The 26,377-nt window shown below is 34.2% G+C and overlaps 1 protein-coding gene across 13 annotated transcripts in view; it reads left to right on the top strand.

Annotated features, from left to right (window-relative positions):
• The window catches only part of DIP2 (DISCO Interacting Protein 2), a 169,428-nt gene that overhangs the window by 129,658 nt on the left and 13,393 nt on the right, over positions 1-26,377 (top strand). For 4 of the 13 annotated variants that reach the window (XR_001574647.2, XM_008201023.3, XM_008201018.3 and 1 more), the window contains 10 exons: positions 518-592; positions 5,000-5,140; positions 7,889-7,996; positions 11,513-11,644; positions 15,332-15,577; positions 15,633-15,899; positions 20,629-22,292; positions 22,338-22,569; positions 24,906-25,036; positions 25,092-25,759. Coding sequence is in view for 12 of the 13 variants with exons in the window: in XM_008201023.3 (XP_008199245.1) it covers positions 518-592; positions 5,000-5,140; positions 7,889-7,996; positions 11,513-11,644; positions 15,332-15,577; positions 15,633-15,899; positions 20,629-22,292; positions 22,338-22,569; positions 24,906-25,036; positions 25,092-25,759 (3,664 nt within the window). In the remaining variant the exon portion in view is untranslated. The remainder of the gene's footprint in view (positions 1-517; positions 593-4,999; positions 5,141-7,888; positions 7,997-11,512; positions 11,645-15,331; positions 15,578-15,632; positions 15,900-20,628; positions 22,293-22,337; positions 22,570-24,905; positions 25,037-25,091; positions 25,760-26,377) is intronic. The other 9 variants (XM_064358362.1, XM_008201021.3, XM_064358355.1 and 6 more) reach the window with 5 other exon arrangements.

Below are 26,377 nucleotides of genomic sequence, written 5' to 3'. Positions count from 1 at the left end.
TTTTATAATTAAACACTTCGTCTTCCAAGTTTTTTTAGTAAATAAAGGGGCGGCGTTCGATCGAGCGCGTCGTGTTAAGTGTTATTGATGAATTGTTAATGTGGTGATTAATTGCTGCAGTCCATTGTGATTTAAAATTGTCAAAGACCTGGACAGAGAATCAATCGGGCGATCGTAAATCAACACTGCATTAAAATTTGGGAGTGTATTCGGCTGGAGGATTTCTTCCCAATTGCTTAATTAAATTTACTTTGAGGAAAGCAAACTTGCACTGTTCAGGTGCATCGGGAGTTAAACGCGTCTGCACAAAATGTATTGAACTTTTCCGGGATTTCTTGGGAGCTAATTTTCGCAAAGTTTGCTCAAGTTTGCTATGCGAGCAAATAATAGTTTTATTTCGTGTGTTGACTCTCCGACCAAAGGTTTTTGAACAGTGCACTCAATTTTCAAAGACCAATCATAAAACTTAACTGTTTCTGTCAAGTGGAATTGTACTAATTGAATTTTTCTGTTGCAGGTGATATTACACAGAAAGGATATGAAAAGAAGAGAACAAGACTTCTAGCTCCTTATGTGCCTAAACAAAATACAAGTAAGTTGAGTCCCTGACGACATATTTTAGAATAAATGTATTCGAAAAAACTACATCCAAGCGTTCTCTTGAAAAATTTACTCGTTTTGCAGCTGTTTGTTTTTCTCGACCTATAAATATGAAATCGGGATAGATTTTTCAATGGCGGCGTGACTAAAAACAATAGGAATCGATTGAAAATTATATATCGGAAAAGCTTGACATGATTCGGGCCCAAAGCCAGGAAATAATTATTAATTTGTGATGTCACGTGTTTGTTGGAGCATTGGTTTAGAATTTAATTCTGTTTGTGATTTTTTAAACACTCTAATATTTATTCTTTTCTGCGTTTTACTAACCCTGTTATTTGGTGTACGGTTTTAAACAACATGTGACGATTTACTGTTAGTGGGAGGACCGTCAAGAAATTTGATTAATCGCTCTATTTTACGGTACAAAATATAAACTGTAATATATTATACGGACCGGGATCTAGTTTCCAGAATTTGCATAAAAATGGGACATACATCTTGAGGGAGAAAATGAACTAAAATGAACTTGTTTCGTTGCTGAAAGCTTGCCTCCTTATCTGCGACTATTATTAAATGTAAACTGAAGGATAGATTACTTCAGTTTAGATTAACTTGTGTCGTCAACCTAAAAATGACCGCGGGAACAACACCAATAAATCTCAACCACTACACTTTCGAATGGTTGTTGTTACCAAAATTAGTAGCATGAGTGACATTCTTTCGGGGTTTTCCTCGAATAAATTAGTACAGGCTTGTTCAGAAATAAACATTCGAGAAAAGCAAATGCCCACCTGCAGCACCTACCCGTTTGACTTTCTTAATTTACTTGCGCCATGTTAAGGTAACAATAATAATGCAAGAAAAATTAATAACAAAAAATACCCAAATGCAGTATTTCGTATTTTGGGTTTAGAGCCAAGTTCTGATTTTACCTCCCATTGCTGGACATAAAGCAGTGCAATAAAGTTGTGTTTTTGTGCACGGATATTGTCGTAAATTAGGCCGTTTAATTGGAAATAAAACTGTAATCGGTTTTATTTTTAGTTGGCAAATTTGGATTTATGACAAGGAGTTTCTGCTCTCCCATTTCACGACCAGAAAGAAGTAGAAGAGTTTTATCAGCTCGTAAACTGGATAGTGGTTAAAGAATGGGTTCATGCATTATAAAAGAAACTTGTTTTCTTAAACGATTCTTTTAAGATTTTGTGTCCTTAGTTTCAGTGGCTCTTTTTTAGATTGCCTTTTTGTTACTGTTATTTGATTTGAAACTAAAATGAACATTAATTAAATTTCTTTAACTTTTTTGGCTTTTTGAAGATTCTTTATTTGATTTATTTAAAACGTGAATAGTGAAATCATTTATAATATGAAATCAGAATTATAAAAAGTATCTTTTTTTAAGTTATTTTAGGTAGCTTATAATTTAAAGAAAAAATGTTTTGTATTTTTTGGCATATTGTTATACATTATAGTGATATAAAAAATTGTCCTCAAAGAATTTTTAACCTACACTTCAACATAATTGTGAACTCAATGTTCATAATTATCTCAGCTTTATAAAGCTAAATTTGAAACTTCTTTATTATCAATTAAAAAAAAAACGAATGGGGATACAGTGTTCTGTAATAACGAGTCACTTTGAATAACTCCATAATAATAAACAAAAAATTACAAAATTTGGAGACAGGCCCATTTTTATTTACAGGAGGACAATTTTTGTGAACTTTTGTTGTAGCACCAACTTCCTTTGTAACGCAAACAATTTCCATAAAATTTTAAATGGCACGACTCTATTATGGTACCTCAAATGAAAGGTACTTCGACCAGAAATTCGGCTGTGTTTTTTTTTGTTTCGATAATTACACTACTAATAGAATTTTACCAATAGATAAAACCAATGTGTATCGGTAGAATTATTAAATCTAAGTCTGATTTTGAAGTCGGAAAAAATTAAGATGTCAAGTTTTTTAAATATTCATTATAAAAAAAGTATCAGTACTTGAGAATTTTTGCAACGTCAAAAATATTACAGACTGCTTCTTCTTTTGTACTAAGAGGGTCAGTATATCTTAATGTAGACTAGTAATAAAGGAATAACATATTTTTAGCCCGAAAACCTTAATACTTCTCTTCTTAAGACTTTAAATCTTGAAAGAAATATTCACCATATTCATCCCTTAAGCTTCCCAGGTTTTGTTAGGATAATTTAAACACAAATAAAATATTTAACAATTTGTTAATGACGTCAATAACGAATGTTAAACACACCACCAAAAAGATTGATTCAAAACTTTTAAAAAATTAAAAATGACACAGGTTCTTCTTTTTTTTGCACTGATAATTTTATTGTAACCAGCAGTAATCGGCTAACATATTTTTATCCCAAAAACCTTGGTATACCTCTTTTAAATGTTGATGAAAACGTTTACCATTTGATCGCTTAAGTTTCCCAGGTTTTATTAGCATTATTTTACCACAAATAAAACAAAAGTTATTTGGGTTTAATCTACATTTACTTGACGATATTTTAAAGTCAATACAATGTTTAACAATTAATTAGTTTATCACAGAAATAACGATGTCAAACTAGACACCAGAAACACATTTTCAAAACTTTTAGTGAATATAATTTAGTGAATAAAATAATAATAATAATTTAGTGAATAGAAACTAGACGTATAGACAAATGTGGCATATATTTTTGCTATCGGCGAGTAAGCAGAAAACAAAATCAGTATAATCAGTAAATCAGTAAAAATTGTACTCTTGAAAGAATTTTTTTTTGTAAACTTGTGTTATCGATATTTTGTAAGGTTACGTGGTCTTTAATTACTTGATAATTTAAGATGTGATGAGGCTGTGTACCTTGAAATTTACTCACTTGGGCTGTTTGTATAACAAAGGGGGTTGGTACTGCAACTTCCAAAAGTACACTAAAAGGTATCCTCTTTTAAATAAAGATTAATCTGTCTCAGGATTTTTAAATTTATTGTTTATTTTTTGGGATATACAGGGTAACTCGTTTTTTTAAATAACCTTGTATATTTATTTGTTTACATCGAAATTGTTAATACTTTTTAACAAAGGAGTTTGTGCAACAGTTTTTTTTGCAGGGGTTCGCTACATGACTATGGGATTTGGCAGAGCCATAAAAGTACCTTTTATTTTTCGGAACTGTCAAAATTTCTGGTCTTTCTCCTGTGTAAGGCAGTTTTGACATTGTTTGGCATTTCTCAATACGAAACATCAAATTGTTTTTAACAGATTTAAAGCAATTTTAAGCCTTGTTGAGTCTAATTCGAAGAATAAAATGTTGTATTGACCTCGTTTTCGTGTAAATCGGTTCATTTATTTCACCTCGTGAATGATAAACTACTTGTTTTTACTCGTGGGTTAACAATTCACTCGTGAAATTAAAATTAAACTCGTTAAATAATATTATATTAAAAAACAAGCTTCATAATACCCGTCTTAAAGCACAAATTCATACTATTTATACTATTTTTTGTAATTTGTCCCCTTTTTGCCGTTTTCAAACACAAATTGTTATTTTTGTCAATTTATAAATTTTTGTGACGGTTGGTAATCTCGCAGTTTTGAAAGTGAAAAATTGATTTAACATTTTTTTATGCAAGTTTTGTCAAAAACAATAGTTTGGGTGATAATGAATGTAATCTTGCATGAAATAATGACTATTATGACATCGCACTTCATGATGTTGCGTGCTTTAAGATGCCTTTTAAAGCATCAAAATGGCGGCAAGTTACAAAAATAACTACTACTATTATTGTAATAGTGATAGTGGGCCACCGTTATTACATTTGTTTTAACGTCATTTAGAAGATGTATCTATTTAAATTCAATAAATTTGTTGGGTCGTATCATTGTCAAAGATCCCTTTGAAGTCCTTACAATTAGTTGTAATTCTCTTAAACCAGCGACTCGCAACCTCTTTATGCCGAGGCGTAAAACCGTAAAAGCAGAGCCGATTAATCAAAAGGATATGAGAAGTAAATTACTGGCGCAAAGTGTGCCTCGTCACAATCTGGCGCTTCTCATTAAAAATCTTGATCTCACCCAGATGTCAAGCCTTCGCTCCTAACGGCCGTACCTACCTCTAACAGTACTACCGACACCGTCCGTAAACTTAATGTAATTCCCTTGTACTAGAATCACCTAATTCTCTAAAGTGCGTGAACATCTCGTCGTAATTAACCGACAGGTGCGCAATTAAATCGCCAACGCAATTATAATCACGTAGAAGAGTGTGATGATACAAGCGACCACTAATCCAAAATTCACACTACCATTTCCATGTCTCATCTACATTCCCATGTCACTAAATGCTTTATTAACACTCGAACTGGTGGTGTGTTCATTGTGTTGTGATGTTTAGCCGGAAGCGGTGGAAATGACGGAGGCAGCGGCAGCGGCGGCGGCGGTGGTGGCGGAGGCGGAGGCGGTGGCGGCGGCAAACAACACACCAGACGACGCACGCAACGGCGCGTCACTCACAATGAGAAGAGATATCATTCAGGTTCGCTCATCTTCTCTCCATCACGATCGCATGCTTCTTCGTCTGTCGGTGGTTGTGATTGTTAGATGCTTCGCTTTTTTCTCCTCTAGTGGCGACGACACGTGACTTCACGAGGAGATCGACGGCGGGACGAGCAGAATAAAACCAAATCTTTATACTGGGTGATTCTTTTAGGGCCTACATTAAAAACTTTTTAACTTCTAATATAGCTACAACTTTAAAATTTTATTTACGATCCAAATCGACCATTTTGAATTAAACTAAGTTATTTTCAAAATGGCTAAACTTCCGGACTTAAAAATAATTGGCGTCAAATTTGAAATTTTGAATAGTAGCCACACATTTTGATTGCATATTTGAATTCACCTTCTCAAGCTGAGTAAAATTTATTTTTATTTGTTGGTACTTAACTGTCATAGTTTTTGACATATATCAATTTTTTTTGTTAAAATTTTTATTTGCAAAAGTTTATGTAAAATATCACAGCCTTTGAACTCTTTGCTATAGGTGAATACTTTTTTTTGCATTCGATAACCGAAGGTTTCAAGAGTTTTTTAGAATTTTCGAAATTGTCAACCGTCAAAATTCATGGCTAGTATGATTTTTTCAAAATGGTTATCAAAAAACTGCTTTAACTCAGGTTTTTCAAATAGAACGCCCCTATTTTCTTAACGGCAGTTGAAAGAATATCGATATTTATGGTGACTTTTATCAATATGTTCTATACTTCTTCTCTTACAGTTTTTGAAAAAAATTACAAAAACCGGAGTTTACTTCGTAATTTTCATGGTTAATCAAGTAGATTTTGTAAAATGGTCAACAGTTGTCAAACTTTAATACTTTAATTAGTTTTTAGCTGGTTCATTATCGAATAAGCAATAAAACAATAATATTTAATTACAGTTTATTATAACTAAGTGAATTATGTAAAATAACTCAGTCAGTCTGCCATCAAATTTTGAACTTCTTAAATGAAAATGGTGAACAAATTGGATTTTTTTCAATTAATAGCACAATTTAATCGTATTTTTTTAAAGTTTACTTGATTAAAATTGAAAATAATGAGCCAAAATTCTGTTTTTTGCGATTATTTCAAAAACAATAGATATAGAACAATAAAAGTCTGCTTAAAAATTGATGTTCTTTTGATTGCCATTGAAAAAACACAGGGTCATTCCATTTGAAAAAACTGTTTTATAATCATTTTTTAATCATCATTTTCAAAAAATCACAGTAGCTTTGCGATTTGACAGTTGACAATTTTAAATACGGCGCACCGACAAAACAGCCCGCGACAAAATAGCCCACGACTAAATAGCCTGGCGACAAAACAGCCCACCACTAATATTTAAAAAGGTAATAGTATGGACTAAAAAAAATAACTCTAAATGTTTGCAAAGTATTTAAACAAACGGCCTGGTAGGGTTTCTTGGTATGTTCATAAAAACATTTAAGTCAACGATTACAGCCGGCTGTGAATATTGTCAAATATGTACAAAATACAAAAAAGTGCTTATAGTCTACCCTATAATTATATATCATTTGAATTTAACTTTAAATAATTAAGACATTTAACAAATGTTATTTATGAATTTATTTATAAATGTTTCAAACTTTTCAAACATTGTGATTAAGAACAATTTTTATAAACGTCATTATCAAAATTGTAAATTTTAGTTTTTATTTAATTACGTAATAGAATTGAATTTTCATTCAACTAATTTTTTATGTTTGAAATTTTGACTTACTTTTTGCTGTTTCAAAACTTTGTAAACGCCAACGTCGCATTTTATGAAATTATTTTTTTAAATAAGATTAATAAAAATGTAAAATAGTTAGTAATGATTATTAAAACTCATTAAAACTATAAATTAGGTGATTAGCTATTAATTTTTTGAAGTGCATAAATAATTTATAACAACTAATTTTGACGTTGGCGTTTACATAGTTTGGAAACAGCTATAATAAGCTATAATAAGAACAAGTACAAATTTTTGTTTTTTTTTATTTTTAATTTATTTGTTTCCACCATTAAAAATTTAAACAATTTTTTTAGTCGGTTAATAAACCGTATATCAATAGATCGTATAGTTTTTTATGCGATGAACGTCCAACTGTGGTTGGAATGAGCTATTGTATTAATGGACTGTTTTGTCGGGGTTATTTTGTTGCGGGCTCTTTTGTCGGGTCACGCTAAATACTTAAGAAGACCCTTTGAACCTTTGGCTATCAAATGCAAAAAAATATTCACTTATTGTGAAGAGTTCACGAGCTTGTAATATTTTAAATAAATCCTTGCAAATAAAAATTTGTATAAAAAATTGACATACGTCAAAAACTATGACAGATAAGTAGTAAAAACTAGGGTACATTTTACTCAATTTCGAAGGACGAATTCAAAAATGCAATAAAAGTAGGTGGTTACTATTTACAATTTCAAAGTTGGCGCGAATTCCTGGTAGTTCCGTAAATAATTAAAATAATTTAGTAAATAATTTAGTTCAGAATGGTCAATTTAGATTGTATACAAAATCTTAAAGCTTTAGCTATATTGGAAGTTAAATGGTTTCTAATGTAGGCCCTAAAAGAATCAGCCTGTATAGCTTGTAGTACAATTTTTTGGAACGACGAAAGGCAGTCCTGAGTCGGCTCACGTCTGCTCGTCTCGCGAGTTTCTGTTGGTTCCGTTTATTTTTAATTTGGATTTTTCGTTTCGTTTCGCATGGCTGAGTGTTGTTTTGCATGTAGATGTGGGTGATGGGCAGCCCAAGGATGCCAGGGGCGTCAGTCCTGCCACAAGGGCAATGCGAAGGGGTAACCGTAGACTCACACGAAACGAAAGTCGCTACCATTCAGGTAAGAGCTTGCGCCCATTCAGCCTCATTCTTTCATCAAATTCAATCGAGACAATGACGATCTTTCGCGAGCATCAATTTGGGAGTTAACTGGCGAGAATTACGCGCTGTTGAAGCAGATGCGAGGTCGTTATGCTCTTCGGGAGTGAATTGGAGCAGTATGTGCTGTTTAATAGTTATTATCGATCTCGCAATTATTAGTTGGATAAATGGTGGATGCGCCGGGCAAGGGGGCGCTCCGTGTTCTAGTTTTGAGCCGCTAAAATGGCGAAAAGTTTCGATGATTGAACGAAATTGCTAATCACAGCTGCGGGCTACAACGGAAGTGAAACCGTCTACGGCGAAAGAAAGGAGTAAAGTTACGACCAAGTTTTTGGCAAAGTTGGAAGTTTGAAATTGGGCTTGTTATGCCGCACAAAGTCGGCTTCTATGAGACCTCTTATTATGTGCTTTATTGTTTCCTGGTTTAACCGATACTTGGAACTATACCAAAGTTTAATGGGAAATTACGAAAAATTGACGGGAGACTAATGATGATTAATAATCTCTAATGGACTGCACTGGCCGGCTTCTTACAAAATTTATAGTTTAATGGTTTTGTAGGAAGTTGGAGCAACATTAGTTAAAGGTTTATTAATGTAATAACTAAGTTGGAAACTTATTCCGCACCCTTTTTACGTTTCTCTGCCTATATTTTTTCTGCACACTTAGCTTTTAGGTTTTTCGAATCAATCTTATTTCTGTGGAAACATTTTTTAGACATTATCAATCAGGAAATATAAAAACGGGTGGAGTTCCATCCTATTGGAGTCACATGTTATAAATGTATTCGTAAATGGAAATATAAATGTGTTTATACTTAATATCCTTTACTGGATAGTAGGTGTTATATTACTTTGCATTCTTTGCAAATATTTAATGCCGTTTTCGATTAATAAACTAAAAAAAAATAGTGTTCTAACTACATTAAATTCTATGTAAAATTCAGACCTAATCTGGACGTGAGAATGTTTTATATTTTAATGTAAGATATGCTGTACATGTATTTTATTGGATCATATTATACAGGATGTTTCGTCTAAATCCCACATTAGAAGTATTGGTAGTTCTAATTATGATAGTCATCTGGAAATTTGTATGCAACCACAATCCCTTAGGTCCTGAACAATGAAAATATTTTCAAGATGGTGACACTTCCGGTTATATCGGAAGTCGCTATCAACTTCCTTATTTTAAATGGAAAGCCATATTTTTTAATGTGTTTTTGGATTACTGGAGTTATTTTAAGGTAGTTTTTATGAGCTTTTCCCATACTAAAATTAGGCGTTTACGAAATATTTAGGGTTCTTCTTTTTTTTTGGATTTGCATCTTCCAGTTCAAAAATCGATAACTTTGCCGTTTTTAAAAATTTGGAAATATTTTTTAGTTCATTTGAAAGAGGAAGCCTAGATCTTTTCTTTGGTGTTTCCAAATTTCAAAAAACGAATTACAAACCTCAAATGTTTAAAGTTAAGTTTTCAAAAATTTATGAACCTATAACTAATTTTTTTCAAATGAAATACCACAAGTTTTATTTCATTAAATTGTGGAATATTTAATTTTGCATCCATTCCTATTAACATAGTTTGCAATAACTTTTTGTTGAGATTGAAAAATTCATTAGCCATTGCTCTTTTCTCAAAGGTTGCCATGGAAACGAGAGAAAAAATGTGAGAAATTAAAGTTAAAATTTATTTTGTTTTCACAGGACGGTCAACACAATTTTAAACAGAGTTTGTCGTTTATTTTACCGGATTACGTGTACGTTTTTATGGAAAACTATGCAAAAATAGCTATTGTTAGTAACAAAATGTCTATATTTAAGAAAAAACAAAATAAACATAAAAATTATCACAGATAGGTATAGGGAATACTAATACAGATTGATGCAGAAAAGAATTCTCCTCCATCTAGTAAAATAAAAATTGGGACATCCCATTTGAAAAAAGTAAGTTATGGGTACAAACTTAACCTTAAATTTTTATTAACTTATTAACTTATTTTTCGATTTTGAACACACGAAGAACAGATATAGGCTTTTTCTTTTAATTTCCCATACAAGATTTCGAAATCTCTTAAACTAAGAGAGTTTCCGATTTTTTAGTGAATGGTGCTAATCCAAAAATGTTTTAAAATTTTTAAACATCTCGAAAACGGTTACCCTTGGGTATAGGAAAAGCTGATAAAAACGGCTTTAAAATAACTCAACCAATCCAAAAACGCAATGAAATGCAAAGCTTTGCAAAAAAATAAGAATATCTGTTATTATTAGAACTACCAATACTTCTAATGTGGGACTTAAACGGAACACCCTGTATGTGAATAGTTTTTTATATAAAAATTCAATAAACAACTGAAATTTTAACAAAGATAGCTTTTGGTAGTACAATCACCCAGAATGAAAATGACGTTCATAAAAAACACACCCACAGTGCATTTTTTATTCTACAAGATTTTATCAAAAAACGTCTAAAACCCACCAATAACCCTAAATTGGTGGTGTTTCCACAAAACAGACCTCAAATCAGAAGAATAAAATGAAACTGATGTTACTTTTACTCGTTTGTTTTTGGGTCAAATTTCGTCAAGAAAAGGCTGGAAAATGACAACATTTGCTCAAAAAATGTGTTATTCTTACTTTTTAGAGCTTTTACACACGTTATTTAATTTATTACCATTTTATCCTCTTAAGAATTTTTAATATTCTTGCGTGGATAAACTGCTTTCTAAAACACTCATACAATTAATAACTATGTTTAACTTTTTTGTTGTGAAAGAAAAAATCCTCAATAATTTCAAAGGATGATAAACGAAATGTCGAATTTGTCTCAAAGTTACGTTACGCGTCATAGACGCGTCATTTTCATTTTGAGTAACTGTACATCTTTTGCATGAGTCGATATGAATCCAATTAAAGTTTGGTTTAAAATTTGTTCCTAAAATTATTTAATGCACACATCATTAGTATCTTTTCCGACCCTTCACACAATAAATTCATTCTAAAAAAAATATTGGAACAAACTCGCATTTTAACATTCGGAGTTTATACCAGCTTCTTAAGCGAATGCTGTATTAAATATTTAGTGAACCTCGCTAATCTACCATTCAGCTCCGGTAATCGCATTTTTTGCAGTTTGTGCGCTTTTGACGTTTAAAGCAGCTCAGACGCGTCCGCAGAATCCGCTGATCGATATCTGTGCAATATTTTATGAAAGGACTAGTACCGGCGAATTCCACCCGGATTTATTAACTTTGACGATTTTTAATTAGGTCGTTCTATTGACCGTCCTGACCGTTTGAGTTTGAACCGTCAAACCGCGACGGATTTTCTGCTCCCAGCATGGTATCTTGTTTACAGACGTTTGAATAATGGAAGAGTTCAAATGTGGCATTTTATCGTGATCGTTAAAGTTTGTTGTGTCCGTGTTTTGGTATTTTTCGATGTTGGATGTTTTCATGCATTGTCTGATGTTGTAGAGGTGCGACAAGAGGCTGTTCAACAAGCACTCGCCCAGGCCATGCAAAACAGGCACAAACCGTCGATGCCGATGCCGTCCAAACGCACATCCGTTATGGCCCGGAGCCCCGACAGAGACCAACACGATTCCGGTAGGTGACTGACACCGCGAGTATCTTCCTAGATAACATTGTTTAGTACCATCGTTGTGTTGTTGTTAATGGACACAATAAGGGGAGATAACCGACTACAAATGACGATTGCGAGCTTTGCACAGATGCACATTTTCAAAAATATTGACAACAGTCGGAAGTCTTTATGGAACGACACTGGTTCATGTAATTTAGCACCTGGCGGGGCATTTGTCTATTTGCTCATTTGTCACAAGTTTTGTTCGTGTCGGTATGTCTTTTTCGGCGAACAATAGGAATAACCTAATGTTCCAGTCCCAACTTTGTCAGTACGTTTAATACTTAAGTTGTTGACAGAAATTGTTGCATCTTGTATTATTGTGCACTAACAAGCTTGTTATTCTTGCACAAATATAAATAATGGATAAACTGTAAATATTACCTGTTTTCATATCTGGCAGTCTGCACACTTAGCAAATACTCGTAGGAATCAAATCATCGTTGCAATTTATTTATACTGGGTGTATCAAAAACACGTGTGTTAATTTCATCATGTAATAAAACTCATCAAGTACAACAACTTTTCTATTTTGCTAAATTCTAATTTATTATGTTCTTTGTTTTCCTCTTTTTTTCTGTAAACGAGCCGATCAATGTTTTTAATAATTAGCTTTTATTCATAGTACAATTTTCATTGTTGTTTTAAATTGTTTAAATTGTCGGTTTCTATAACACCGAAAATAGTTCGGTACTTTAATTTTTGTACGCATCGGCGTGTACACATTCCGATATGTTGTCATTTCTAAATTTTAAATAAATTGTCAAAACTTTCATTGAAAAATTACAAATAAAAAAATGTTTAATTTGTTAAACTTCGTTACCTGTTAAAATTAACACACGTATTTCTGATACACCCGGTATATTCACTGAAGATTTTATTTTGCTGATCATTAGCGTTTCTATGGAACTGTTTGGAATGCAATCTCATGGAGTTTTTAAAAAAAGCTTTTATTTAACTTGCTTTGTTGTCTGTCTGTCTGTTTCATATTTTCGAAGCCCAATTTGAAAGGGTTCCTGTTGTCCCAATGAATTGAAATTTTGCATACTTACTTAATAAAAAGCTTTTATTTAAAAGATGCACTAAAAATAACAAATAATGTTTTTCTATCAGAGGAGAATATGTTTATTTACAAGTTAGGATTCTAAAATTTATAAAAGCCTTGGGGATGGTTATAAATCATAACAATACGGCATTACAGAATTACTTTCTTGAATTGAGCACTGTTCCCAAAGCTTTTATAAATTTTAGAATCCTAACTTGTAAATAAACTTATTCTCCTCTGATAGAAAAACATTATTTGTTATTTTTAGTGCATATATTTTAGCAAAAATATTGTTCTCTGTTAGAAAAGCAATATTTTTTACTTTTTAGTGCATCTTTTAAATAAAAGCTTTTTTCTAAAAAAACATTTAATTTTTTTTAACTGAACATGACATAATTCATTAATACTGTTATGCATATTATCTAATGTTCAGCGAAATCATGAAGCGAAATAAGCTCGTCACTGTAAAATACAGAACGTCTAAGAATTCTAAAAATGCACTCATATGAAGATTTTATTTTGCTGAACATTGGCGCTTCTACATAACTGTTTGCAATGTATTGACGTGGATTTTTTAAAATCGAACGTAAGATTATACAACTAATAGTGTTTTGTGTGTTATGTATACAGCGAAATAAACTTTTTACCATATACTACAGAAAATCTAAGAATTCTAGTAATGCATTGATATGATTTTTTTAATTGAACATAAGATTAATAGCGTTATGTGTGTTATGTAATGTTCAGTAAAATAAAATCCTCAGTGTATACAGAGTGAGTTTAAAGTAAAGCATTAAATTCGTAATTCTTTTCTTTTTCAAAAATTAAAAAAAACTGGTGACTTAAGCATTTTAATTGGGCTTAGATCTGACCTAACTGGATAAATCTAATAGGTCTTTACAACTGTACTACTTATTTTACATGTGGGTGAGCCGAAAGCGAAAAAAAATGAAATTTTTATAATAAAATCCATATTTTTGTTATTGTTCTAAAATAAAATAAAAATGCACAAAGACATAACATAATATTTTAATGGAGCTCAATTCTGACTGATGTGACTGATCTAGTCAGGTCAGTTTTGAGCTCAATTATAAATTACCTGTTTTGCATTTTTTTATTTTTTTGAAACATTTTAGATTTTTCGAATTCTATGCGTTACTTTAAATTCACTCTGTATATTTTATTTGTATATCTCTGGAAGGAGAATTAACTTAACAAAACAAAAATGTTGTAAAATTAATAATGGTTTTATGCAATTTAAAATTTTCTACATTACAAATATATCCTAATAATGTAGTTTTGAATAAAGAAATCGAAAAGACCATTGTTTGTCATAACAAACTTTCAAAAAACACCTATAACTTTTGTTTAATACGCGCGGAATGTGTTTCGGTCACAGAAGAAAAGACTATTTCATTGTTTTTTTATTCTAAACCATATGATTTTGCGCTTCGATCATTAATGGAAAGTTCTAATTATGGCTTAATAACATATTGCTTCAAACTAAACATTTCTAATATTTTCTTATTTACTGTTAGCTAAACTGTAAAATGTGAGAAAGTCATTATATTATATTATATTATGGACCTAAAATATTTAGTTATTGCTGAGGGTTTGGTAAATTAAAGTAATACATTAACAGAAAAAGCAACGAATACACAGTTATACTCTATATTAGAAAAATAGTATATTAAGTATTAAGAACGGTAAGGATATTTTACCGATCGAAGACAGTTGTCTGAGATCGGTAATCCTTAAAACGTTCGTGATACTTTTTGTACGATCCTTACATTTTTTTACGGATATATTAAATAATGCCAAAGTAATTTTTAAGACAAATGAGCCTTGTATAAAGAAAGTGTGTTTTCAATATGTTTTGAATACAAATATTCATACATTTGTATGTTTACTAGTTGTGTATTTTTAGAGTGACGAAAAATAAAAATTGCGACCAGTATTCCTTTCCGTTCGACTAGCTTATAACGTTTTTTGCACAACAGAAGATGTCCTATCTTTAACTGTTGTTATTATTGATTTCTGATATTTGAATAGAACCAAGCTGTATTACTTTCGATATAGCTCAGCTTCATTTGCTTGCATATGCATGTAGGTCTCCCCTCTTTATCAAAATTGCTCACTGCTTAACTATTTCGGTTCATTAGCGTTTAAGATGACAATTTTACTCTCAGTTTTATTTCTTCATTAAAAATGGTCATGACCTCTTAATTTACAGCGCTCACATGTTTTGTTCTAAAAATATCTGTCATATGTACGTGTTCTGTAACCAATAACCATATTGTAAACCTGTTGGCATGCGTGCGTTTTTTACTAAATATTTTTAACCAAGACGTAATAAAATACAAACACTAATTCAGGAGTGCTCTTCTTCCGTCTTCATTATCGGCATTCTTTGCTTACAACATTTAAAGAAGTTACGTCTTACTATTACGTGAGACTTTCACGTCGCAATGAATTCTCGATGTGAGTCATATCCAGTGGAACAGACCGAAACCAGTTATTTGTACAGTCGATTCCTCCCATTTCTCATTGTCCAGGTGCATCTTTCAATACAAAGACAATCGTTCTCAAAGCATCCAATTTTCAGAATCTTCCTCCGATGAGGACAGCATAGTGAACGAAGAAACCATCGAGAGCACACCGGAACGTGAGAAAGTCAAAGACCGAAACACCCCCCAAATGTTTCCACCGCCACCACTATCCGACACCAGCAGCACAGGATCTCCACCACCGCTACATCACAGGTCTCGAATGCCACCACCGAACAACTGGGACCACAGGAATCGCCAGGAAATCACCGACATCACCGACGTCATGCAGAATTTCCACCCATGTAAGATGTTCATTTTGCTCTTGGTGAGTGCGAGGTTTTATTGGATTCTTTGTAGACTCGCAACCGCCCGATGTCACGCACAATACGGCACAAGGCGGCCGAAGAACGGCCGCTGATAGAGTAAACAGATACGCTTCTTCGGCATCTGACGACACAATGGGGACGGGAACCGGAAGATGGAAAGTCTCTGCTAAAATACAACAGCTACTAAACACGCTCAAAAGGCCTAAGCGACGACCGTTGCCCGAATTTTACGAAGATGACGACATCGAGTTGGAAATCGCTGCCAATCCCAAAGACCCCAACGCGCCCAAACCTGAAGGTAATTCTATTGGCTGCTAATAGAGTGGTAAAATGAAATATTATGGTGCTAGGTAATAGTAATAGTAGATTACGCGTTTAGAAAAATGGAATTTGACTAAACGAGTATAGCATACATTGGTGCATTTGTGAAATCTGGCTGGACAAATCTTAAAATAGTATACAGGGTTTTTCAAAAACTGGCGCACCAACGCAGTGGTACATTATTAAGAAGCAAGTGCAGATTACGGGAAAAATATATTGAGTTCGAAAAACCCTGTATTGACAGTTAAGCATAATGGGCTTTATCTTTTTGTTTTTGATTTACTAACTAACTGGCCATTGTTTTTTTATTTTTTTGTAAAATTAGTATAAAACATTTGTTATGACACCTGATGAGAAAAAAATAAATAAAGAAACCTCACCCCTCATAAAATAGAACAAGAACGCAAATATAAAGCTCTGTGTGATACTCTCAAGAACTTTTATAACTTTTTTTCATTTTTGTTATTAATTTTTTTTTTGCTTTATTGTTTTGAATATGTTGATACAGTGTGCTCAGAAACTGGCGCACCAACTCAGTGGTACGTAATTGAGAAGCAAGTGTAGCTGACGGGGAAAATGTTGAAAAAATTCTTTGTCATATTTTAAAAAAACTAGAGCTACAAACTTATTGGGTTAAATTCAGTTTTTATTATTTTTAATGTTTTTGTGTTTCACACTAAGTAATTGTTTCCTAACAAAACGATGAATAATTATTTGTAATTTTTTTACCAGACTTTAGCAGTTTTTTGAATGTAAAAAATGAAAATTCATCAACAAAATCACAATGTGTAGATGTGCCAACACTTTTTAACAAAAAAATTAAATTCACTATCTAGGGAATTTTGCGACAGTGACGAGAAAATAAAACAATAATTTGGAGCATCATTATTTTATTCATAAAAAAGAATTATGAAAGTGTGGAAGACGTTGCAAATGCTTGCCTCCAGAAATACGGGCTTTGGCGCTCGTATTTGATTTATTTGATTAAATTATGCACCCGGATCAGACGCTGGTTAACACATTGACATTTCGACAGAGAACTGTGAGAAAACTTGGTTACCATCATTATTAATTACACTGGTGTTAAGTATTAATTATCCAGGGTCGCTAAAAAGTATGGATACAGCTAAATACAGACTGATCCAGAAATACTGAGTCTGTATTCAATTTTTCTTGACAATTATTTGAAGTACAACCCCACAAGAATGTTAAATTGTTAACTGGAAGCGTACTCCATTAGTCTCCTTAAAAATCTATATCCAGTGTTGCCAACAGACTCAGTATTTCTGGATCAGTCTGTATTTTACTAACGGTTTAACAGAGCGCGCTGAAATTTGGGGCTCTGTTAAATGTGTTTAATTTCTATCATCTGAGATTTTTTTCATTTTTTTATTTATTTATTTTGAAAATACAAGGCTAACTTGATTTTTTTAATGGTTGAAAGGGTTAAAATTAATAATTTTTGGAAGAGCATTTATTTTTAATTTAGTGATGTAACATACAGCGTGCTCAAAAACTGGCGCACCAACTCAATGGTGTGTAGTACAGAACTGGTTACATATAAAGGTAAAAATAGTAAAAAAATTCTTTGTATTAAAGTAATTGATAAATAACGGATTTTAGATAAATGACATGTGGCAACGTTGTCAAATAGTCGTGATCGCAATAGAATTTGATCAACAATAAAAATAAATTATTTTTGAAACGGTTTCCTAGGAAATAATTCCCAGTGTTGGCACATCTACACATTGTGATTTTTTGGATAAATTTTAATTTTTTTAAATTAAAAAAACTGCTAAAATCTGATAGTAAATTTAAACATAATTATTCATCGTTTTATTAGGAAATGATTACTTAGTGTGAAACATAAAAACATTAAAAAATTATGAAAACTAAAGAAGTTAACACAATAAGTTTGTAGCTCCATATTTTTTAAAATATGACATTAGGAATTTTTTCAACATTTTTCCCGTAATCTGCAGTTGCTTCTCAAAAACGTACCACTGAATTGGTGCGCCAGTTTTTGAGCACCCTGTATACTTACTTTCATTTTTAATAAAAGGCAAAAAAAATTCAATTTTAGATTTCTGCAAAAGTCAAACAAAGTTAGCTTTGGAAATATTGTCATTAGCGATTTGTCACTTGCATATTATTAAAAAATTAAGCTTGTGTGCAATAATTAGTTTAAGAATCATACATTTAAATGAAATTGTATTTCGTTCTTAAGCTTTTTTTATTAAAATGTGTTTTTTTTGGTCAAAGTTCAAGCGGCAAAGAGCTAAGGATAGACAAAGTCAAAGACTAATTAAAATTTTACATTTTTCAAAATTTCATTAGTTTGATATATTTTTTTAAAGTTTCGATTAAAATAAGGTGTGCATGTGTTACCACAAGCTTATACCAAATTTCAATAAGTTTTGATAAATAGTTTTTAAAATATTTAACTGTATCCAACTTTTGAGCGACCCTGTATTAATAATTATACCACCAAAATATGTACGAAAAGTTAAATGGCTGGACGGTAAATTTGACTTTATGGAGCTGAACTAAGGAATCACGATACTTCAACGTCAAGCACCCAAATAAATACTCGTAGGTCGTCCAAGAAAACTTTTTATTCTAAATTAAGTAACAAAGCCAAAGAACGTCGGTCGAAATCTTTAATTCCAAAGACAACATCTGAAGAATTAGTTTTTGTGATACAAAAGAACCTACGCCGCTGAATAAGTAGAGCAAGTAGAAATTACTCTTATACTGGCGAATTAATAAGGGCCGCTTTTACAATCGTCAGATAAACTCCCGACAACTTTATCTTCAGGATAAATTAAAAAACCCGTTTTCCAATCGTCCGATAAACCCCCGATAGGATAACCTACGGTATAAACTACGGAATAAATTATTTGGTCGTTGGACGACAGGATAAATTATGGGATATATTTTTACTCTGCTCTCATTGGTTTTGAGAAATTTAATGGGTATTTTTCTTGGACAACATTGTAGTATAGATACGTACTCTTAACCTGTCCACATACTCGATTCATTTGCCCTCGCTGTCTGATTCAAGTACTTTAACTTTTTGCATTTTTAAGTTGAAAAGTAATTGTCAGAATACTCTCATATATCACATTTATTGCATGCATAAATTATTTGTATTGTAAAAGACAAAAAAGTTATCTGATGGATATCGGCTCGTTATCTCTAGTATAAATTTATACCATAAATAGTTCTTACAGAGTCTGGATGATAAATATAAGCTATTATAGTTTTTCTAATTTCAATTTTCCGACTTCACTCACTAGCATTGATGAAAATTTAATTAGTCTTGTGTTAAGCAATAAAAAAAAACATAAATATGCGTATGGTGGTAATGCCATCACCCAAGTGCCAGAGTTTTCAGGTCGCATCTACAGTCTCTGACCTGACCTAACGACCACTAGTAGTGACCGGGACCGACGGCTTAACGTCTCCTCCGAAAGACGAGTTAGTTGCGATGTTTTGGCATTACATTATCCGGTCATTAAGCAATAGAGCAGTTTAACAACTATTGCGATTTCGAGTATTAACAAATAGTAATCTTTTGGAATATATGCTATGGACTGACACAAGGACACCGAAAAGTTATATGGTTTCATTTTATTTGGTACGAGTTAACTTTATACTGGTATTATACAGGGCTGTCTCAAAATTGGCGAATTCCGAGTTTAGAGCATTGTAGAGAATCACTTCAGTAGTCCAAATATAGAAAAAAATAAGATTGGGGTTTTCTCCACAAAATTACACTGGTTCGAAGATCACTCTTTGAATTGCGTTTTCTTCAAATTCAAGCTAAAAGTTTCAGTGTATCTATAACATTTTTTTGCTTCATTTTTTCTTAAAAATCAAACGGAAATTACCAAAATTTAATTTTTTTTACTCCAAAATAAAGCTAATTTTTCGAAACATTGTTTTACTTTTTTTATTTTTCACAATCATCTACACCATAAATAACAATAAACACTAAATTTTTGTGCCTGCATTTAAAGAAAACGCAACTTAAAGTGCACCTTAAGTACACCTTCAAACCAATATATGCTTATGGAGAAGCCCCGAATCTTTATTTTTGAGACACGCTGTATTAGGCCAGCGAGAGCGTACACAAATTGCTAATTCACGGCAATCAAACAGTTGAGTCTACTTGGTATTCCATCGGTCAGCTTTTTGAAGAATACAGGAAGTCCAAAATATTTCCAGATAAAACACCAACGAAAATCTTATTCATATGTTACTAAAAACATAGGATCTCTCTATCGCTAGATTACACAAGTTATCTCAATCTCAAGGCCAAATAATAGCTTTTTGGATGAAGTGACGACATTCTTCGAATCAAGAAGAAACTAACGACACCTATGGAAAGCTCCGAGGAAAATTTTAGCTCCTCTTTGAGTGACGAGTGCTCATTAGGAATTAAAATCGTTTTTTAGATCTGTAATAACAATATCATTTAAAAGTCTGTTTCTTTAGAGGTGGTACCATTTCATTGATTTGCTTTTGTCCAGCTAGATTACACAAATGGTTCACAGTGGAACATAGCAAAACGTTTGTAACTTTTTTTTACTAAAGAGCGTTTATTATTTTCATTCTATTTTTACCTAGCGCTTAATTTAATCCCAATTCAATTTGCGACCATCATTTTTCCCGCTTTACAAAACCATTAAAATGTCCAATAGGCGGTTGCATGAGTCCCGCAATCGGCGAACAACTCGTGGTACCTTCGGGCCTCCCTCGAAGTCTCGAAGCTGCGATTACAAGATACGGCAACGGCACGTTCAAGGCACCCGTGGCTACAGTTCTCGACCCCAACGGTAAACTAACAAACAGTTTAACTTACGGCAAGCTATTAAGTCGCTCGCACAAAATCGCCTACGCCCTTTTGACAAAAACCTTCAGCAAAAACGGCGACACAAGTCTCAAATCGGGCGATAGGGTCGCTCTAGTCTACCCCAACAACGACCCCATCAACTTCCTCTGCGCTTTCTACGGCTGCCTTCAGGCCGGGATTGTCCCAGTGCCCATCGAAGTGCCCATCACGCGCCGCGACGCCGGTTCGCTCCAAATCGGCTTTTTGCTCGGCAGCTGCAGCGTCCAGGTGGCGCTCACATCGGAGGCTTGTCTCAAAGGACTTCCGAAGACGACGAGCGGCGAAGTCGTTCCGTTCAAGGGCTGGCCGAAGTTGACCTGGTTCGTGACCGAACATTTGGCGAGGACGCCCAAGGATTGGACGCCGACACCGAGACTGACCGACGAGACGCCGGCTTATATCGAGTACAGCACGGACAGGGACGGGTCTGTGATGGGGGTGACTATAACAAGGGCGGCGATGGTGAAACACTGTCGCATGTTGACCATGGCGTGCAACTACACCGAAGGGGAGAATATGGTCTGCGTTTTGGATTTTAAGAGAGAAGTTGGACTGTGGCATTCAGTATTAACCAGCGTTTTGAACGGCATGCATGTCATCTACATACCCTACGCGCTCATGAAGGTGAACCCGGCGAGTTGGATGCAGATGATCACGAAATATCGGGCTTGCGTGGCTGTGGTCAAGTCCCGAGACCTCCATTGGGGTCTTTTAGCTACCAAGGACCACAAAGACATCAATTTATCGTCTCTGAGGATGCTGTTAGTCGCCGATGGGGCTAATCCTTGGTCGTTGAGCTCCTGCGACCAGTTCTTGTCAGTATTCCAGCCCAAGGGGCTTCGCCCCGACGCCATTTGCCCTTGTGCCAGTTCTAGCGAAGTGTTGACCGTTTCGGTCCGAAGGCCGGGTCGAGGCGGCGTCAACGCCACCGGACGTGGGGTCCTCTCCATGCAGGGCCTGAGCTACGGAGTCGTCCGAGTCGACCAAGAGAACAGCCTAACCTCCTTGACTTTGCAAGACTGCGGCCAAGTGATGCCCGGCTGTGTGATCGTCGTTGTCAAAATGGAAGGCCCCACCTATCTCTGTAAAACGGACGAAGTGGGCGAGATTTGCGTGAATTCGGGGGCCACCGGAACCCAATACTGGGGGCTACAGGGCTTGAGCAACAGCACGTTCAAGGTGCAGCCGTTGGGCGCCGACGGGCAGCCGATTTCCGACGCGGAATACACGCGTTCGGGTCTGTTGGGCTTCCTGGGGCCCGGGGGCCTGGTGTTCGTGTGCGGGTCTCGCGACGGCTTGATGACAGTGACGGGGCGGAAGCACAACGCTGATGATATTATAGCGACGGTGCTTGCGGTCGAGCCGATGAAGTTTATCTACAGAGGGCGGATCGCCGTGTTCAGTATAAGGGTGCTGAGGGACGAACGGATCTGTGTGATAGCTGAGCAAAGGCCGGATTGTAGCGAAGAAGAGGTGAGTGGGTGATTTGTGAGGGGTTGTTTGTGATTGTTGTTGTAGTCGTTCCAGTGGATGTCGCGGGTTCTACAAGCTGTGGATTCGATTCATCAAGTGGGGATTTATTGTTTGGCCCTTGTGCCGCCAAATTTTCTGCCGAAAACGCCACTGGGAGGGATACATCTGTCAGAGACCAAGAAGAGATTTATGGAGGGGACGCTGCATCCGGCCAATGTGTTGATGTGTCCACATACGTGTGTTACGAATTTGCCCAAGCCGAGAGAGGTGCATACAGGTAATAAGGTTTTTTTTTATTATTGAGGGGTTTTCTGGCATGAACTACTAGACTTGTAGGATTTTATAAGAAATTGTCTTGACTGTGAAGTCGAGTTTGTAGATATTTTTTTAAGGTTTACTTTGTCAAATATTAATTATAAAAAATTGGAATCAAAACACTGTAAATAACATAAACAAATAATAATAAAAATATCTTAGAATGCGCAAATATAGAATTTGCAAAATTCTTAGAAAACATTTTTTAGTTAACATAGGTGAATTTGATAATTTGAAACATAGTATTTTAAGAGGTGATAGTTGAGCTCGAGCTCAAAAGAAGTCAAAATGACTCAACTTGCCTTATACGAATGTTTTTAGTTTCCGAGATGTAGAGGCGAATAAATTTTTAATATTTCAATTTACGGGGCAGCTTTAACTTTATCAACGAAAAATGTAAAAAAATATTATCTTTAAGGTTAGTTCTTCGAAACCTATTACATTCCTTTAAAGAAATTTTATTAAAATTTGCAAAGACAGTCACAGAAAAAAACTGTTCCCACGTTAAAAAAAAATATAAAAAATGTTAACATTTTGTATCAATTTTTATTTGTCTAAGGTACCTCTGAATTTCAGTCTCTCAAATGTCATTCACTATTAATTATGCAAACTTAGGAATAACGTACTCAAAAAATACCAACTTTACAGTGCATTTTTTTGACGAATATTTTGACGCTAAAGTGGAGGTTGCACCCTCAATATCTCAGAAACTATAAACATTGGATAAGGCTAGTTATTTCAGCTTCTTTTGAGCTCTACTGTCACCTGTAAATTCAACTTGTAGATAGTCCGACTGCATTAAATTTTATTGAAGCTCTCTGTTTATGAGACTTCAGAAATTAGACAAAATATTGTTACGTGAATCCAAGTAATTTGAGCTTTATTTACTGGAAATATTGAAACATTATTGAAGTTGTTCTTTTTTTTTTTAATAATTATATTCAATACAAATGCGTTATACATGGTGATTGAACTCTTGAAAAGGTGGTAAAAAACGTTCATTTAACATAAAAATTATGTCAGATTTTGTTTCCATTGACAGCGAGTTTTGTCGTTTTGAACAAGAAATCGTCTAGAATCAACTTAATTTTTTTTTAATATACAGGGTGGTTCAAAAAGATGTTGCCAAACGTTAGGGTTTTATATTGGTCATCAAGAGTAACATTTTTTGCTTATAAACCGCTAGTCCTAAATGAGCCGTTTTGCCTCTGGAAACGTTTGACAACATCTTTTTGTACCACGCTGTATACTGTTTTTAATTGTGTTTTTTAACATCCGTTTTACTTGTTGTTCTTTGGTTTCGAATGATATCGAATTTGCGAGTTTATTAAATGTTGTTTGCATTATATCTATTATAAGACATCAGTTGGTGATTTTTTCAAAAGATATCTGTTTAATACTGAGAGATCTGTCGTTTCCGCTATCTAAATTAAAAAATCAAGATTTGGAATTATGACGTATAAAACATTTAAAAATCTTGCAAATTTTTATTAAATTAAATTCGACATTTAGGAAACAAAAGAACAACAATTGTTGGACGTTGCTAAGGAAAACAAATTAAAATTAAGTAGGTTGAAATACATCTGACTTCTTTTTTGTATTTAACTGAACGTCCCTCATCAGTCATCACCATTCGAGAGTTTGTTCGTTACTTTTGAATCAATCTGTATAAGTTTATTTTATCCGTGGCATAAACAAATTTTTTTGTTACATTTAGTATATTTTGATAATTAAAAAATAATAGAAAAATTTAACAGCCTTTTTTATTTAAATGTAAAACTGGACTTATTCTGCCACACTCCAGTGAATCTTTTATTGTATATTTAAATGAATATTGCTTTAAAGTAATATTAAAACCCTTTGCCTGATCAAACTTTGCTTATTTTATTTGATTTGCGAAGTAATAAGCTGAGATACAACTGTATAGTATCTAACTGTTTTATTATATCTACTGTGAGTAGCTTGTTTTTAAAGTAAAATTTTGTTTTTTTGTGACTTGGTTAAATATCCGACTGATCACTTCACCTCACTCTCCACCCTCATCGATTAGTAACTTTTCTGTCTAGTCTTGCACAGATCTGGTTTCACTTGTGACTAATTTCTGTGTAACTGAGTGCAGCAATGTTGCATTTATACTAACGACTAGAAGATCCCTTTCGTAATGATACTGGTCCAGGTACACGCTACAACTACATTCTCTCACTCTGTCTTAGTGAATAGTTGTAGTCGGCCCACCTGAACTAACAAAAAAGCTTTTGCTTGAGTGATGCTACAGCATGTTGTTCCTCTGCATTTCAGCAACCGACTGTGTTTCAGACGTGGGTCCGGCGTCTGTAATCGTTGGAAATCTCGTTCAAGGTAATAGACTCGCTAGCGCTCAAGGTAGGGACATGGGAGGACTAGATGAGGAGAGCGACTCCTCCAAAAAGGTACTTCCTACTTTGTTTCACCCAAATCCAAAATATTGCTTTATCGCTTTTCCAGCAACAATTCATCGCCGAAATCCTCCGCTGGAGGGCGCAGTGCACTTCAGACCACGTACTTTTCACTCTCCTCAACAGCAAAGGTGCCGTAGCGAAGGTGCTTTCTTGCTCGGAACTCCACAAGCGAGCCGAAAGAATCGGAAATCTCCTCAATGAGAAAGGGAGGATCAACACCGGTGACCACGTCGCCTTGATCTTCCCCCCGGGTCTGGACCTAATTTGCGCGTTCTATGGGTGCTTGTACATTGGCGCTGTTCCGGTGACTATCCGACCACCCCATCCACAAAACCTCCAAACTACTCTACCGACGGTCCGGATGATTGTCGACGTGTCCAAGTCTGTACTGGTGTTATCCACGCAAGCTGTGATCAAGTTGCTTCGGTCGAAAGAAGCGAGTAATGTCGTGGACATCAAGTCATGGCCGGCGATTTTAGATACTGACGATATGCCCAAGAAGAAATTACCGGTTGTTTATAGGGCGCCAACGGCTGAAATGTTGGCTTATCTCGATTTTAGTGTCTCGACGACAGGGATGCTGGCCGGGATTAAAATGTCGCATGCTGCAGTCACGAATTTATGTAGGAGTATGAAGCTGGCATGCGAACTTTATCCCAGTAGGCATATAGCACTGTGTCTGGATCCGTATTGCGGACTGGGATTTGCCTTGTGGTAAGTGCAGTTAGGTATTAGTTGACGTTATTCTATTTACTTTAACCATAAAGATAACTCAGTTTTAACGTACGAGTACGGAGATACAAAATCGCACGATTTTCTGTTGTGCACTATATTTATTTCTGACTATGTCTTATATTTAGAACTCTTACTTTTCTAGTCCAATTGAAACTAACGTATCGTCTACTTTAATAATTTCTGTTACTTTAATCCGGAAATCAAATTCATTAGACGCTCTCTGGTGATGACTTTTGAACTATGTTGAAAACAGTAACGAAATTTTCGTAATTCCACATTTAATTGACATTTAATGAATTGTTTAACAATTTACGTGTATAGTGTTAATTGCTTACATTAGACAGAATCACTTTAAAAGTATGTGGTGGTAAATACTAGTTTTGACTTTGGTTCTGCGGTTTTTCGCGGTATAAAGTGTTTATTGTTGGAATTTGAAAGTGAATAAAAAGTGAAAAAGATTTAAATTTTGATTACAAAGTGTTATTAAACAGTTGTCTAATTAAAGACTACAAGTAATGGATCACAGCGAACACAAAATTGAGCTCAAGAAACCAATAAATTCGTGAAGCGTGTGAATTTTAGGTTAGAATTTTTCTA

The sequence above is a fragment of the Tribolium castaneum genome, chromosome 1, assembly GCF_031307605.1.
Source record: "Tribolium castaneum strain GA2 chromosome 1, icTriCast1.1, whole genome shotgun sequence".
NCBI classification, from domain to species: domain Eukaryota; kingdom Metazoa; phylum Arthropoda; class Insecta; order Coleoptera; family Tenebrionidae; genus Tribolium; species Tribolium castaneum.
Note: the sequence above shows the minus strand (reverse complement) of the source record. Positions and strands in the feature narration are given on the sequence as shown.